The following is a 17,792-nucleotide window of genomic DNA, read 5'->3' as shown; positions in this document are numbered from 1 at the left end:
TTCAATCAATTTAATCATAATTTTTCTATACGTAATATAACTCAAAAAAGATTTTTTTTTTTAAATTGAAAAAATATATATATATTATATTCTTACAATTATATATTCCTTATATTTATTATAGCGAGCGCCTATTAATATTTAGGGCAAAAAATTAATATTATAATATTGTCGGTTATGCCTGAAATTTGTTTCTTTTTCTTTTCGGTATGCGTTTCAATTTCATTATCATATTTCTATTTGCAAAAACGGTCTGAAACGTATATTTTTTCCCTCAAATATCAACAATTTTAAAATAATTAATAATGTGCCTCAAAATTCTTAAAAATATATAATGTAAGTCGAGTAAAAATATGTCATTCATTAACCAAACGCTTTCAACGGTTTCATTTCATCAGCTGCTAGACTCATTATTAAGTCTAGCAAAAGTAGTTAAACAATTATAAACATTTTAAGCTTTATTATTTAGAAATCTATGGGGGGCGTTGCATACGCCTATTCGAAAATAGGAACGGAATAGGCCCAACCAACAACTATATAATTTACGCCTGCGCAGATCGTCAAGCAAATGCATGCAATACAATATCAAGGTTTGACGCTCATTGGTCGGCCCCAACAGCAGCAACAGCCGAGTGCTGTGATTACGTATACGCCGCACGGGCAAAGAGCAGAATGGTAAACAGGCCAACACTCGCACGGGGTTGTTGCTGTTGCTGCCGTCTTTCATTACGAATAGGCATTCGTAAAGTAGCTATAGCTCGTGTCCACGACGCATTACAAGGATCACAGGCCCAGAGCCACAGCAGACAACGTTACAGCATTCGCATCAGAAGTGCAGTTCCAGTGCAGCACTCACACCGTGCTGACGTGTTTCCTCTTCATAGCAATACAAAACAAACGATTGTAAAATAAAAATAATAACCGTCAGCCAAACGGACCCTTATATAATTTTGATTGTTGCTCAGAAAGCCCGTAATTTAACTTAACATGGCTTTCGAGTAATAATCGAAACCAAATAAGGCATCCAAACATCATTTTGTCAAAAATTTCAAAAAAATTAAAATACAAAATTAACTACAATTGAGGTAAGTAAATAGTTTTTAATTTCGAAGCACATCACAGATACTATAGAAATAAAACACAAATATTTTTACGAATCCCATGTTGTTCGTAATTTATTTATAACATAAAAATAGTTGAAATTTTACTTAAGTAACTATCATTTCAATTATGTTTCTTCTAGTCAGTATGGAGGTACACACTAAAGTAATACGTATATTACAAGAAATAATTATTTTATTTAGCCTTATTATACTTACAAATGTGCCTGACTAATTCCTACAGCTCTTTTTAAATCATTGTCGGTTTCTTTTATACATACAGACGCTAAGTAAAGTTGAGGTGCGCCCATTTGATGTATGTATAAATTGTTTAAAATACCTTATTAATTCTATGAAAATATATTATATAGTTTATATATATATTTATATTTATATTATATAGTATATATACATATATATATATATATATATATATTTTTTTTTTTTTCTGAAATAAGCGAAAAAAGATGGTCTTGCTGCACTTGTAGCCATTTTATGCACATAGGATAGGAAAAACTACCTAGAAGGATGCTAGAAAAATTTGGGTACACTTCGTTTATCCCGTTTACCGCTAGGTGTTGCTTAATGCTTCCAAAGGTAATCCTATTGTATTTCGAGTCACATTATTCATTGGAATTTCATTCGGGTAATTATTGTTGAAATAAATGGTTGTTTTGGTTCGAAGATCAAAAACCCGCTACATAAAATTGGCCGAATGATTGGACGACCCCCGAAAAGCTATAAAGCGCTATGGAAAACAGCTATTTTTATACTCATTCACGAAAGTGAATTATTATACTCATTCACGAAAGTGAATTAGTATATTGATTTTGTGCAATGTCCGTCTTGCTGTCCGTCCGTCCGTCTGTCCGTCTGTCCGTATGAACGCAATCTATTTCGGCGCTATTGAAGCTAGAGACTTGAAATTTGGAACACATACTCGTGTATATCTCCGATCTATAGTGTTAAAATTTTCCCGATCCGCCCACTAGCGGCGTGGCAAATCGGATAATGCATTTTCCGATATGCCAGAAATCATATTAATTAAAGAGCTAGAAAGCTGAAATTTGGAATATAGATCCGCATCGAGATCACGAGCTATGGCGAATATATCTACGCCCATTCATATTTCGATATATTTTCAACAGTCCTACAATTATACCCATGTATGTATATCCAAACCCTCTAAGGGCTTATAATATTTTGAGACCTATTATAACTATTTATTTGCATTTTAAAATAAAAAGCCTAAAGAGCAGATTTTTCGTAATTAAGCAGCTTTTTAAATAAGAACTATTTAACATGAAATTTAATAAATATACATATATTGATTGAGAAAGAGCGATTAGTATCTAGTTTTTATTTTAATCGGTCATTGTTTAATAAAGACTAGAACTTATACCAGCACATTGGTGCTAATATATAATTGTCAAAAAATAAAACAATATAAATACTTCAAACAATATAAAGCACTATTGTTTTATTCCTATTTACAAAGTGAAAATAGCAATAGCAGCAAGTTTATTGCAGTGTCTATCTGTTTATCCATTTCGCCTTAATAATTTAATATATACTCGTGTACTCCCCCGCGCGATTCAATAGTTTTCTACGCAAAACATCTATTTTTAGCTCCTAAGTTGCAGTAAATATTAATATTGAACTTGCGAACAAGCTGAATATATGAACTTAATCCAGAAGAAATTTCTTAATTGATTTGTAATTTAATTATCATGTTCCGTAATCTACCCGCATCAAAAAAATACCTTAAAACACTTCCCTCTTTGGAATAAGTTACCGAAAAACTCAGTCGTTGAACTTTTTACTGAAAACAAATAAACAAAAACAAAATAAAAAACATTTAAAAAATATCGAGAAACGACCTTCACATTGAATGCGTCTAAGAGGTAAGCTAATAAATATAAATGTTGTCGGCCGATGGATGTCAATGCACCTAACCAGTTTTTTAGGGAACTACTAGGTCTCTATCTGGTTGTTATGTATTATTTATTTATTTTGGTTAGGCTGTCAACAGACCGATTCTTATGAATTAGCATATGGCGAGACAACGACAACGACAAAAAGTGTCCCCGATCATTGAACCTGGATGTGCGAAATATTTCTGCGTCTTAAACTCGATTTCATTTTAACCAATTCTCTAGATAAAAATAACATATTTCATAGTTGTCTAACCAATATTAATTCACGGGTTGTGTTCTTGTAATTAATATTACCGTTTATTTTTGAATTAAAATTCAATTCCTGATTATATGTCCAAGGAAAGCTACCTGCATTTCTGAAAACCTCGCCGACATTGTACACGCTAGTTTTCTTAAGGGCAATGTTAATGTCAAAGTCATAATTTACATTACAGTTTTACAATGATATTGCGCTATTTACTGTTGTTTGCAGCTACCAGCACCATGCTGGTAGCATGGAAATATCATTTTGCGCCCTTAGCTTCAAATGCAGTTAACATTATATACAATTTGTGGAAACATTCACATACATTATTAACATTCATTTTTTTTTACTTGCTCATTAGTTGAAAAGAGCATATTACGTCGGGCAGAGCTCATTTGTTGCCATCCTCGAAAGTTCAATCAAAGCCTATAATATAGCTTCTTTAATTACGTGGAAAATTACAAAAATTGTATAGTACAAAATATGCACCTCTTAGTTGGTACTCCCATATGCAAGCTTACTTAATATAACAAATTTGCAATAAGAATTTTAATATGATCACCCACATAAAAGATGTCTTATACAAGTTTTACATTTTCAAGTTGTAATAGATTACGAGACCGACGAACGAACAGACTGACGGACATGGGTAGATCAAGTCCCCTCATCGATCTGATCTATAATTATATCATACTAAATAAAGATAATGGGAAATATCCCTTTCAATAAAATATTAATTTACAAACATATGTATAGTAAGCCTGAAGTAAATACACTTACTCATTTTACCTCAACTATTTGTGAACTGTTCAATGTCATGAACTTCACTGGGTCATAAAAAAGGCAACACGAACTCAGAAAAAAATTCGATGTTGTCTTTTGTTTACGTTTTATGTTTCGTTGTATTCGGCAGCACCCAAAATGTTGTGGGTGCAAGCGAAAGGGAGGGACGAACAAAGAGAGAGAGGGAGAAAGAGATAGACAAGTAAGACATATGAAGTGCTAATACGTGCTGCACATGCTGTGTGACACCGAGCTGCAGTCGAAGTCAACGTCAGCGTCGCTTCGCGCTGCGTCGGTTTCAGCAAACATGAAGCTCGGCAACAGGTGTTGAAACTTCCGTTCGTTATCAAAAATAAAAGCAACAACAAAAAACTCGTCAAATGAGCACTAATCCGCATAGAACAGCAGCAAGTAAGTCACTGGCTCAGTCGGCCTGTCAACCTATATAAATTTATTTGCGCACAGAATATTTGTGACAGTTCGCTGACTAGGTTTGCACCAGCATATGTGTAACGGTCAGTTTTTGAATAGTGGCGATATGTGGAAATTTGCGCAATTCCTTGTACTTATACAAATTGTAAATTATGCGCAGGCTCAAATCGCTTGTAAGTGCAATATTTGTTATTTGTTATTGTTATGCATCAATCAATACTGCAATGAAACGGAACAGGTTTTGAAATACCTCAAAGTATATACAATAATAACAATAATGTCAACATTACTAGAAAATATTAACATAAGGCTAACCTCCTCAATAATAATATTTTGTTATTTCTTATTAATAGTTACAGGACTACCTTGCACAGTCCGCAATCCTAAGATCGTCGGCGGAAGCGAAGCGGAACGGAACGAAATGCCGTTTATGGTTAGTCTAATGCGTCGTGGTGGCCACTTTTGTGGGGGCACCATTATACATGAGCGCTGGATACTCACCGCTGGTCATTGTATTTGTAATGGTCTGCAAAACTTCATGAAACCCACGCAGATTCAAGGCGTTGTAGGTGTCCATAGTATTCGGGATTATCTGAATGCTGTCAGTGACGGGCCCCAGGGATTCCGAGTAGACTTTAAGCGCATTGTACCACATCCACAATATGATTGCAAAAATGTGCAACATGATATCGGTAAATATCCGTTTATTTATGTCAACAGAAGGAGTGAAGATTAATTCACATTTGCGAAATTAGCCCTGCTAGAGCTCGTACAACCTATGGGCTTTTCGGCACATATTCAGCCCAGCTGTGTTAGTTCAGGGGAGGAGGATCGTAGCTTGGTGCCGGAATACGGAACGGTATCCGGCTGGGGATGGACACAAGAGAACCAGGCAGATGGCGAGCGTGCCGATGTCTTGCGTAAGGCAAGAGTTAAAATATGGAACAATGAGGTCTGCGAGCATTCATATCGAGCGCAAGGAAAATCCAACAGCATTAGCGACACTCAGTTGTGCGCAGGATTTGAGAATGGTCAAATTGACTCATGTTGGGTGGGTATGCAATTTAAGAGTGGATCACAAAATGTTATGTTATGTTGTACACTTCTCAGGCTGACTCTGGTGGCCCACTGATGTCGAAGGAGCATTATTTACTAGGCGTTGTGTCTACGGGCATCGGCTGTGCCCGTCCAGGCCTTCCAGGCATATATACGCGTGTCAGCAAATATGTGAAATGGATGAAAAATGTAATGGGAAATCGGCAATAGCTATAAAACATGGTAAACTGAATGTGATAAAACTGTGATATTGACATATCATGTCATACAAAAATGAACTATAAATAAATTCTCTTATGATTATAAAAATTAACATTTCAGAAAATATTTTTAAAATTAATCTAAGGAGTACGCCTGTGCTTATTAAACAACATAAATATATACATACATACATATGCATTTATGTTTTTTTTTTACCGAAAAGTATAGTGGCACTGTTAAGACTGGTGAGCAAACAGCAGCTGCTTTTTTTTTCATGTAAGCTAACAGTTCTGTTATGACGTCACACTTTCAGCTTCAGGGCTGAAGCATAACTTGAGCAGGACACTTAAGCACGAACCCAGACAGTCAGGAAAAGTATTCAAAATAAATTATGTAATAACAAATTCAAATACTAAATGCACAAAAGTGGTCAATAATTTCACCTCTTTACCGGGGAATATTAACATTGAACTGCTATTAACATTAGAGCAAATGTAAAATATTTGGGTGACCATGGATTGTTATGTTATTGTAAACTTTAGGAAAAACAATCTTTTGTGTATAAAGAACTAGTACATACATATATGAAGTATGGACGACTCAGCACTTACAAAGTAAAATAATTTTTTTGTCTATCACTTAAGATTTTTCCTAATTTGTCTTAGTCTAGCAATTGCAGAGCTTATGTGGGGATTGCCACGTCAAGATTCCAACGTATGTCATGTGCCACAAGAGCGCAAAATAAATCCGCTGGGTAAACCAAACAAAATGTTTCTAGGACGAACAATAAACAGTGCGATACGACATAACAGGCGGACAACTGAGCGCACGCGGGCAAACTGTCAACAAAAACTTCAGGAATTAGATTCCAGACACAAAAGGCGCAAAGAAAATGTCTTTTATAACCGATGCATCAGGGAAGAACTCAATGGAACTAGGGAACGTAAAAGTCGGTCCAGTAACAATCTCAAACAAAGACGCAGTAGCAGAAGCTCGTCTAGAGAATACCGCTGTCGCAGCAGAGGTCACAAAAAGAAACACAGGAAAACCAAGAAGAAATCTAAACGAAGACATCATAGGAAAAGTCCTAGCAGTGAACTAGCAGTCCCATCACCCGAGAAATTATCAAATCCTGCATCAGACGATATCGCTTTTAACAATTTGGCTCTAGCAGTGTCTATGGCTTACAGTCGACCGCTATATCAAACACCCGCTAATAGGCCACTTCCATTCGTGTTGTCGTCGACTGACATTGTTAAGGAGCTAATGTCGGATGATGAAACGCTCAAACAGGATATCCAATTAGATGAACTATCTATAGCATCTTCATGTGATGAAATTCCAGCAATTCTTACGATCGATGTGAGTTCCCAAGATGAACAATCAGACGGCTGTGAGCGCTATGATGGCGAAAGTGAATCGGACAATTCCAGCTGCATGAATCTAACTATCGTCGATAGCGAAAGTGATATAGAAATAATTGAGAGTAAGGTGGAGCAGACAAAAGAAGAACCATCATCTTTGGAGTTAACGCACTCGTTAGAGTTACGATATACCACCGATATTGCTCTTACAGTGGACTTGACTGAAGATTAGATACAAAAAATGATTTATAAATAAAAAATTAGTAGAAAATATTTATATATTATATATAATGTTATATATATATAATATATTTTATAAAATTCTGTATATATGTAAATAAGATTGATTTTCGGCATCCCCGCTTAATAAAGTATTTAGAGTGAAATGTGTAAAAATTAAAGAGGTTTAAAGTTATGTATTCATTCGTATTCAATTCCATATTCCAGTATATATTTAAAGTCTTAAAATTAATTAAATGCTTAAAATTCATTTTGTAACATTTTCTTAAAATAAAATAATAAAGGAACTTTTTTGTTCAGTCTTGCTAGTTTCTCTTAAGATCATTTAATTATATTTACTAGCCTTCTTCGTCAGAGCAGCTTAAATTCAATTTGTTGAAATCTTTACATAACACGTGTTCACTGGGCTTAAAATTATTGCACCCATTTTCGCGCAATGATTATTGTACATGTAATATATGTGATATATTTACATTTTTAAAGCGGTTTCGATTTTTCGTTTTGATTAAATTAATTTGAGAGAACATGCGTTCACACGACGCATTAGAAACGGGCAAAATTATTAAATCTTTATGTTTTTGTGTAGCCGCATGCTGCTTAAGTGACGCCAGCCTACTCAATATGTTAGTCTGGCACGCTTTGCAGTGCGCATCCATTTTTTTTTAAATTAAGCAAGTCTTAAGGATTAAGCATTCGATTCATTAAGACTTAAAGAGTGACCAAACCGAAAATACCATATAATACCATAAAATCGAAGAAAAATGCTACTAAATACCTATACACCATTAAAATACTTTTGAGCAAAATCGGAGCTGATAAAATACCAAAAAGTATTTAAAATACCATATTCGGTCACCCTGCTCTGCTGACTGCGCAGTTAGCGACTGCGCTTGGGCTGCACTGCGGTGTGGGCGATATTATGAGAATTTATTAGTTGAATTATTTCTCTTGTTGGCAGACTATCTTTCAAACTTTCAGAGCGTGATCATATGGTTAAAATGTGTGTACATTCCAAAGCACAAGTCTCTAGTACTTGAAACACGTTTTTATAAATTAAAATGTATGTAAATCTCAAGTCTCCAGGTCTAAGTGTTCAAATTAGGCTGAACAAAAAATAAAATCAATTTTTCGATTATTCTCGATAAAAAGTTATCTGATAAGTTCGAAAAATATGATACACTTGTATTGCGTATGGTATACACGAATATGCATGTTAAATTTCAGCTCTCTAGCTCTTATAACTTCTGAGATCTAGGCGTTCTGACGACGGACAGAGCTATATAGACTCAACTCGTCGCCCTAAACAAGAATATATGTATGTATATACTTTATGAGGTCCGCGATGATTCCATTTGCCTGTTACCTACTTTTCACAAAAAATAAGAAGGCAGTTGTGGTCAAAGTAAATAAAAAAGTGGTGGTAGATGCTTATAGAGTATTATAGAAAACAGATTGTACATATCTGCCTTCGCTCTCACGAGCGATCTGTCAAATGACAGTTCTCTCTCTCTTGTCACTTTTCGACCAGCTGATTTTGTGTTAAAACACCACGGCGCAGTTGTATACTAACAGCGCTGATTAACAGCTGATTTTCTATAAAAAATACTAAGACGTGGCTTATATAATGCTTGGTAGCTTAAAAAAGAAAATAAGCAATGCAATTCAGGAGGGCATAGTCATTTCAGAGAGTCTACACGAGCAGTATCGCCAACGTGTCGGGGGCAGCACCAGCAGTCGGACAAGTGAGGCGACAGCCCCAAAAGCAACTGGCCTTGATTCGTCGCACTTGAGCTTAAACGGAAGCCATTTCTCCAATGGTAGCAGCGTCTATTTATCAGACGTACCCACAAAACTTAACGTGGCCGCGGGTTGCAATTTACTATCAAAATATGAGGACAGCTGGCAACAAATCCACGCAGCCAACGAGCGGAATGCTGAAAATGCGGAAACTTTGGCTTTTCAAATTACGGCCGTGTTGCGGAGTGCTAACGAGAAACGTGCAACAATAAATGAACTAAATAGTTGTCTCTCGGCTCTACCTGCATTAGTGGTCAAATTAGAGGAGTGTACAGAAGTAATTGGATCTTTGGAGAAATTGGGCCTGGAGCTGGAACAAGAACTTGACAAGTTGGAGAATCTATGCGAGGAATGCGAGCTACAGGAATTCGTACTTGCACAGCAGTTTCAGCTATCCAAACACAAGCAAAAGAAGCTGATTGAGCTGGAGCAGTATAGACAGAAGATTGCTGATCAGCATCAGCAAACGATTCAAACACATGAACAACATTTGAGACGGCTTCAAAAGGAACGCCAAGCTGTTTTTCATGATGCATTTTGCGAGGATCTAGAAGAGTACAAACAAAGCGGACAGCTTCCAAGTATATATTTGTTTTAGTTCAATTTTTTGAAAACGAAAAACATGTACATATTTTAATTTTTTATTTCCTTTTTAGAAATAGAAACGAAAGCAATGAAATTGTGTTTAGAAGACGTTGTTCTTGAAGAGAAGGACTTCGCAACGTCAGATGCCTTGGAGCATTTTCTTAATGATTAAAATGCGTCTATCTTCGATCAATGCCATTAGTGCCTCTTGTACACTCTAGAGAATTTAACACTAAACAATATTAGTCGACTTTTAACGTTATTACTAAATACATTACGCTTAGCATTTAAGGTAATCCCGATTGAGAAATACTAGGGATAATACTTTAACAAAAGTGTAAAATTGTGCATGGATTCTATTTCCATTTAAAAAGAAATTTTGTGCTTGCAGTGCCAAAATTATAGATTGTTTTGGAATATTTGTTGTACACACAGTTGAGGTCTTTATAGATTTACATACATAAATATTTATACAGGTCATACAGGAATTTAATTTCCATTAGCGGGAACAGAATTCATTAAATTGTTCCAACTATTGATTACATATATATAATATTGTATACACCATATATTGCAACCGTGTAAGACATTGCGATCAAATATGCACGATAGAGAAATTTTGTAATGCGATATGTAACTTGGCAGTGTGACGTCATCTTTTTTAGATAGACCGCTTATTAATGTTGTAAATGTGTTTAAATATTAAGTTTGACTGTGTTACTTAAAACCTGTCAATAAAATTAAAACGTACAACGATAATTACATCAATAATAAATACTTTTGATTTCATTTTAATAGTTGTTATCTCAGAGATACTGCAAAAGACTTGAAATTTGGTATATTGATAGAGCACAATGCCTCGTACTATTATGTTTTGTCTTACATTAAGAAAACAAAAATTGTATTTTAAATCTTAATACATCATAACAAGCCGTTAATGTTGTAACTGTATTGCAAATGCGCGCCCCTAATCGCTTGTGGAATGTTCAAAACTCCCGAACGTACCATGATGACCCGTTGATTTTCTTAAGATAATCCACTCAGCTTTCTGGATAACGTTGAAGTTGTTATTTTTAGCGTTCCGATATAACTAGGTGCTATAAGTCTATATTTGTTAAAGAACAGATTTCTAGGCCAGGACCTTGTAAATGCTAGTTTTTGGATGTTGTTTAACGACTGAAGGGCAATTTTGCCTGTTTTTTTCAAATTTTTCAATTTATGTCACTCTTTGTTGTAATTACAGTTTTTTTTTTTTTTTTTTTTTTTTTTTTTTTTGTGAATGGTATCTTACAATAATTAAAGAGTTTAGACTAGGAACTAGGCCTTTTCTGCTTAGATATTTACTTAGAGATATGACATGGTATATAATATGACTTAATTATTTGGGGGAAAAATCAAAGAAATAGAAAACCCCGAGGTTATTTATTACAAACTAACTTAAACACTAAATAATACTTAAAATTAAATGGCTATGCCAGTTCATTTATATGTGAATATGTTGATTCATGACACTTGGCTATGAAATTTTGCGATAGTCGCGATAATCTAATATCTACCAATTCAACATTGGCTCGACAGTGTAGATCTAACGTGGAATGATGCCAAGGAAGATTCAAAATAAGCTTCAAGATTTTATTTTGTGCGATTTGCAATTGACTTATGTGACATTTGGCTATATCTGACCAGACAGGTGCACCGTAAAAAGTAACTGATTGGAAAATTGACCTATACAAGAACATTTTGTTTTCTATGCTTAGCCTCGAGTTTCTATTTATAAAGGGATATAACGTACGAAGAATATGTTTGAGCTTTTTGTTTGTATTGGTTATATGGTCCTTGAATGTAAGTCTTCTGTCCAGTGTAATACCCAAGTACCTGACATTTGGATCCCACTTTATATATTCCGAGCCCAATCTGATGTCTGTTATTGGCACGTAGATGTCCTTTCGTTTTTTTGTGAAGAATATAGCCTTGGTCTCTTCTGGGCAGACTAAAATTTTCCATTGAGAGAAATATGTACCTAAAGAGTAATATGCTGTTTGGAGGTTTCGAACTATATCTGCAGAAAGAATTCCACCACAGAGAATTGCTGTATCGTCCGCAAAGACCGAGGTAGTGCAATGAGGTGATATTGGGAGATCAGAGGTATATATATTATATAGAATAGGGGATAGGCATGAGCCTTGGGGACAGCCTGCTGAGATGTTAACTGCTGTGGATGAAGCATTACCTAAATATACAATAAAAGATCTGTTTTTTAGATAACTTTGGATTATCTTTATGGCCGCAGGTGGGAAATTAAGATGTAGCATTTTGTGTATTAGGCCGTCATGCCACACTGAATCAAATGCGGCTTTGATATCTAGCAGTACCATTCCCGTTGACATAGAACTAGAAAAATTATCTTTAATGATTTTTTTAATTCTATAACGGGGCTGAACAGTATTGTGTTCGCTTCTGAATCCAAACTGGTGACTTGGAAGGATATTATTGGATTCAACAAAATGAGTTAATTTATCTTGGATAACCTTCTCTAGTATTTTGCTGACTGCCGACAAAAGACTAATAGGTCTGTATGACGAGAGCAACTCGACAGGCTTATTTTGTTTTGGAATAGGAACAACTTTAGCACATTTCCAGACAGAAGGGAAATAGCATAGCTCTAGGCATTTATTGACTATGTAAGTAATAAACTTTATTCCCTTCGTAGGTAGGGTTTTTAAGCATATATTGTCAATTTTGTCAATACCTGGAGATTTCTTCTTCTTCAGCTTTTTCAGTATACCTTTTATGACGCTGGAGCTAACAAAGTAATCATTCAGCGGCTCTATAGATAATTGCGCGACTGAGAGGATTGAGGCATCGACAGCGGCTTTAGTTAGCGGATCACCGAGCCCAGCAGCTACGATATGATTTAGTCGAAAGGATTGAGCTAACGCCTCAGCCTTTTCTTCTTCTGTCGTGTGACTGATGTTATTATTGACTAATGTTGGGATATTTAAGTGTTTCTTTCTAACAATTTTGGAGAGTTTCCAAAAGGGGGAAGAACCTTTATCTAAGGCTGCAAGAGTGATATTCCAGGATTTATTTCTAAATTCTAGTATCGCTTTGGTGATTAGTTTATTTAACCATTTTAAAAGGATGAGATCGGACTGGTGACGATATCTCAGCCAGGTGCGCCGTCGTATGTTCCTACTCTTTATAAGGTTGAGAATGTTTTGCGGCAGTGGTTTTGGAGAAAATTTGATTTGTTTTTTTGGGATGCTAATATCTTTGGCTTCGCGAAGGACATCACTAAAAACATTAATCATATCATCAACATCTTCTGTGCGGCACATTAAGTTGGAGTTTAGGGGTGGAAGCGAATTTTTGACAAAACGGGCGAATCTTACCCAGTTTGCTCTTTTCACATCGAAGTAAAAGTAGTTTGCGGTAATGGCAGAATTGACAGATACCTCAAGCAGCACTGGAAGGTGATCAGAGTTTAATGTGTGTAGCACACGTGGGCTAGCTAGATAACCAGGACGATTAGTAAGGAAAAAATCTAAAGTTGAGGGTTGCCCGTGACTTCCTGCAGGGTAATATGTATGTTCAGAGGGATGCATTAGATAAAAGTTCCTGCAGTCTACCTTAGATTTGAGTAGATTACCCCACGAGTTCGCTCTAGAGCATCCCCACGACTGATGTCTGCAATTAAAATCCCCTCCCAGAATAAATGTTCCATTTGCACTACACAACTTATGTAAATCGGCCTGAAAAAGCTGTTTTTTCGAGGAATTTTCGCGGCCCCCCTGGGAAATAGCATGAGTAAATGGACGTCTCAGTGCCATCACTAATGAAGATTTTTACGCCAATTGTTTCAATAATTTTAGTATTTGGGAGAGGTAGCAAAGAGTGGCGGATATTTTTTTTAATAAAGATTGCTACCCCTCCTCCTCTACTAGTCGTACGGTCGTTTCTGTAACAGCTATAATTACGAATCTTGAGGAAAATACTATTTTTTAACCAGGTTTCAGATACAAGGCAGATGTCAATGTCGTTGTTAAACAGGAAGTGACAAAATTCTTCTTTTTTGTTTTGAATGCCCCTGGCATTCCACGCAATGATCTTTACTTTGTCTAACATTAAGAAAGAAATTTGAAGGCAAGTGAGGTTATTACCTCAAACTGATCAGTCTTGGATTTACAATTTCTGAGATTACTAATGAGCTCAAAAGTAAGACTTTTTAGCTCGTCTAGCGAAAAGAGATCACTGCTTAATTTTGGTTGCCTGGCCCAGGTTGTCTTTAATGGTTCAGAAATCTGTCCATTAAGAGTTGGGAAGGTTTTTACGCAGTTTAACTGTGGAGACTGTAATGGTGTTCTGACTACCCGTGCTTTGGTGACGCCCCTATCCCTTGACTTTATATAATTTATTCTGCCTGGGCACTCCACTGAATTAGACTTATGAGAGCCGTGACAATTTGCACACTTAACAGGTAACTTTTCTGAACACTCAATAGTTTTATGGTTTCCTGCGCAATTCATACAGTATGGTTTTACACTACAATAGGAAGATCCGTGCCCGAACATCTGGCAGTTATAGCACTGAGTCACGGTGTTTGGTCTGCGTCTTTGGTAGTCCCATTTGACTCTGATATGGTCAATGACAGAGTAGTTTTTCTTCAGCTCGTTTAGACTTGTTGATTTGTTGACAAAGTAAACTACATACAGCGAGAAATTACTATTGTTGGCTCGTTTCCTTTGAATAAACTTGACATCTGTACATTGAAGTCCCATTTGTGTAAGCTTGTTCCTAACCTCATCAGCCGGAGTGTCATCAAGTCCCGTAAGCACCGCTTTGTATGGTTTATTGTGTTTTTTTGCAAAGGAGAAAAACTCATTTTTAGAGTTTTGCAGGTGGGTGCAGACATTGGCAAAATCCACCTCTTCTTCGCAGTGTAATTTAACTCCAATAGAAATTTTTCTAATTGAGTAGTCTTTGACATTTAGTAAATTGCAAATACCATGCAGTTGTTCAGCAGTAGTTTTAAGTACCGTAATAGGAGGAATGTGAGTTTTGGTTTTGTTGACAATTACTTCCTCACAGTTGTCGTTATCAGTTTCGTCATCCAGCGCTTGTAACGGTTGATAATAGTTGTTGTTGCTCTGCCGTTGACCAGTGTCCGTTTTTGGAACTTTTCTGCTCTGTGTTGGCGACATAGCGGCGCCAGCCAGACTAACTGTTCTCTTAATTTTGTTTTTGTTTTAAGTCGTGCGTACAGTTTGGCAGATCACACCGAACTGACCGATTTTTTGCCTGTTTATCGTAAAAATTCAAAAGTCTACCTTTCTGACTGCTAATTGTCCTTACTTGTCTCATTCACTATTTATTGTTTTTCTTCTCTTCTTTCATAATCCCTGCGGTATATTCTGTTCTTTTGCTTTATTTTATGATGTACTATCCTATATTTATCATATCCGACATTTAAGGTAATTTACGTTAAAAATTTTATTTTCTATGATTGTAAAAAAAAAAATAAAATAAAAATAAAAAAAATTGGAATGATGTAGTTTGCTAGATTTCTGTAAAAAGTGTTTGTAAATCTAACTATAACTATGGCTTTGAATTTAAAGATTCAAGGCCAGATTTGCCATCGCATTGGATCATTGCAACCTATTGAAGATACACAGCACTAATTCTTGCAAATATACTTCATGGGCAATGAAGCAAATGCTTCACGAACATCATGCATTGGTCAATCTGTTCAAGACTGCTTTAGAGTGCATGCCAAGAGATGACTATAAAGAAGTAATCAGAGCAGATAAAAGACCAGCTCGAACACATGAACGCACATTTAATGCTCCAACAATCGATGAAGTAGCAATCCTGATTGTTGGTGAAAGCTTGGAAGCATGCGATATTGTGCTTACACGACGCAGTACTGGGCAACTACAAAGAATATCTGAAACGCACTGTTCATATGACGCTTTACAATACCCGCTGATTTTTTGGCAAGGAGACGATGGATATCACTTTAATATCAAAATGATGAAAATCCGATTAATAAATTAATCAGAGTGTATCCCAACCTGAACAACATAGCTTTCAACAATTTTTTACCTAGAAATAATGGATAGGGCAATGCAACGTTTGCCGGGCCAGCTAGTATATATATAAAAGAGAGTTGTGTAAAAGTGTACAGAGGCTTATAACTTGATATGTGCTGGACCAATTTTCATGGTTTTTGATTTGTTGGATTTGTCTCTGGCACGAGTAGGATAGTAGATCTTAAAAATACTGAAAAAATTTGACGAATACTTGAAAAACGCGGTTTTTTCCCTAAAGATTCAAATTTCCATTGATACTCAGTAGGCTTGATAACAGTGACAGTTTCGGTCCTGTATAGAAGTAAATAAACAAATGTAGTCAGTCAGTCTAAGGCACAGCCTCAGGCGAACCTGACTATTCATAAAAAAAAAGCACATTTGATAAAAGCAATACGCGTGCGTACAAAAGCTAAATATCTCGAAAGTTCAGGTATTTTTTTGTCTCAAACATAAATTTGTGTAAATTATTTATATTTATATTTCTCGATTGTTTTATGTGGTTTTGTGCGAGGGCATATTCAGTGTTACTATTGATAAAAATGCCGCGTCCTAGAAGATCTAATCTTTCCCGGCGGACCCATAATGCAATTAGGCATCGGAATATCGCGTGTCAATTATCTGACGAAGAACGAGAAATCGCCCGAGAAAGGAGCCGCGTTAGTACCCAGTAAAGAAGGGCCTTAATTCATACTTCTCAAAGAGAGGCAGCCCGTGAAACGGCAATAAGAAATGGTTCAAGGATTGATTTTAATCGAGCAGCGTTTCGATATGATTGCACCATTGACTACAGCTTGAATCGTTTAGTTTGCATTGGTCCAATGGACGTTGTTTACCAGCATTGTGGCACATTGAAGTTTGCTGGTGAAACGCCCGGTTTGTGCTGCCTTAGTGGTAAAGTGCCATTGCCATTAGTGGTCCCGCCACCAGAGCCATTGCGTTCCCTGCTTTATGGCGAAACACTAGAATCACGACATTTTAAAATAAAGATGTGGATGACCTTAATTTTAAATTCAAAATAAAATCGTTATTACTCTGTATTCATTCAAATCTATCGACTGTGTAACAAACGAAGAAGAAGCCACTAATTATCCAACTGAATTTTTGAACTCCTTGGATGTGCCTGGTTTACCACCGCACAATTTACAACTGAAGGTTGGCTCGGTAGTTATCATGCTTAGAAATTTAAACCAGCCAAAACTGTGCAATGGAACGTGTTTGGTGATAAAAAAACTGATGAGCAATGTGATTCACGCGTCGATACTCAAAGGAAAATTTAAAGATGAAGAAGTTCTTATTCCTAGGATTCCGATGATCTCAACAGATATGCCCTTTGAATTTAAACGAATTCAATTCCCCCTTCGTCTTGCCTTCGCCATGACGATCAACAAATCACAGGGCCAATCTTTGACTATTTGTGGCCTCAATCTGGAAAATGCGTGTTTTTCTCATGGTCAATTGTACGTGGCATGCTCACGTGTTGGCAAACCATCCGCAATATTTGTTCTTGCACCCGACCAAAAAACGAAGAATGTCGTTTACCACAAGGTGCTTGAATGAAAATCCGATTAATAAATTAATCAGAGTGTATCCCAACCTGAACAACATAGCTTTCAACAATGCAACGTTGCCGGGCCAGCTAGTAATATATATAAAATTTTATTTTTTAAATAATAATAGCTAACACATATCTGTCAAATTTTCAATTTTCCATATATTTTTCCGATTGTTGGATTGAAAAACTACTGTTATTTTTAAATGAGTTAGAGTTAAAATAATAATAAAAATAAGTATTCGAGAAAATGTACGGGTTTTTTCAATCCAAATATGATTTCATTGTACTTTTAAACTTCAAATAAATATAATTCCACGGTATTCTATATATCGCCAACTGCAAATACTTTAGGGCTGCCATAAAAACGACGATTCGATGATATGCGGAAATACCTACAAAAACACCGAAAACA

The 17,792-nt window shown here is 35.9% G+C and overlaps 3 protein-coding genes across 5 annotated transcripts; all 3 read left to right on the top strand.

Annotated features, from left to right (window-relative positions):
• Positions 1 to 2,219: 2,219 nt before the first annotated feature.
• Positions 2,220 to 5,865, top strand: LOC6583635 (transmembrane protease serine 9). 2 transcript variants are annotated; one of them, XM_002009265.4, is made up of 4 exons: positions 2,220 to 3,004; positions 4,850 to 5,188; positions 5,252 to 5,547; positions 5,607 to 5,865. In XM_002009265.4, the coding sequence occupies exons 1-4, from the start codon at positions 2,992 to 2,994 to the stop codon at positions 5,760 to 5,762; spliced, it is 804 nt and encodes a 267-aa protein (XP_002009301.2). In that variant the 5' UTR covers positions 2,220 to 2,991; the 3' UTR covers positions 5,763 to 5,865. The 2 variants fall into 2 exon arrangements, with proteins under 2 accessions (XP_002009301.2, XP_015018474.1); XM_015162988.3 differs by lacking the exon at positions 2,220 to 3,004 and adding an exon at positions 3,459 to 4,669.
• Positions 5,866 to 6,104: 239 nt separating this feature from the next.
• LOC6583634 lies at positions 6,105 to 7,518 on the top strand. Of its 2 annotated transcripts, none has more exons than XM_015162987.3 (2): positions 6,105 to 6,367; positions 6,419 to 7,518. In XM_015162987.3, the coding sequence occupies exons 1-2, from the start codon at positions 6,345 to 6,347 to the stop codon at positions 7,347 to 7,349; spliced, it is 954 nt and encodes a 317-aa protein (XP_015018473.1). In that variant the 5' UTR covers positions 6,105 to 6,344; the 3' UTR covers positions 7,350 to 7,518. The 2 variants fall into 2 exon arrangements, with proteins under 2 accessions (XP_015018473.1, XP_002009300.2); XM_002009264.4 differs by having other exon boundaries at positions 6,107 to 6,367; positions 6,424 to 7,518.
• A 1,280-nt stretch (positions 7,519 to 8,798) lies between these two features.
• LOC6583633 (dysbindin protein homolog) lies at positions 8,799 to 10,498 on the top strand. Its single transcript, XM_002009263.4, has 2 exons — positions 8,799 to 9,735; positions 9,811 to 10,498. The coding sequence occupies exons 1-2, from the start codon at positions 8,982 to 8,984 to the stop codon at positions 9,909 to 9,911; spliced, it is 855 nt and encodes a 284-aa protein (XP_002009299.1). The 5' UTR covers positions 8,799 to 8,981; the 3' UTR covers positions 9,912 to 10,498.
• The last annotated feature ends 7,294 nt before the right edge of the window (positions 10,499 to 17,792 follow it).

The sequence above is a fragment of the Drosophila mojavensis genome, unplaced genomic scaffold (genome assembly GCF_018153725.1).
Source record: "Drosophila mojavensis isolate 15081-1352.22 unplaced genomic scaffold, ASM1815372v1 contig_74, whole genome shotgun sequence".
NCBI lineage: Eukaryota > Metazoa > Arthropoda > Insecta > Diptera > Drosophilidae > Drosophila > Drosophila mojavensis.
This window is presented reverse-complemented; position numbering and strand designations above follow the sequence as displayed.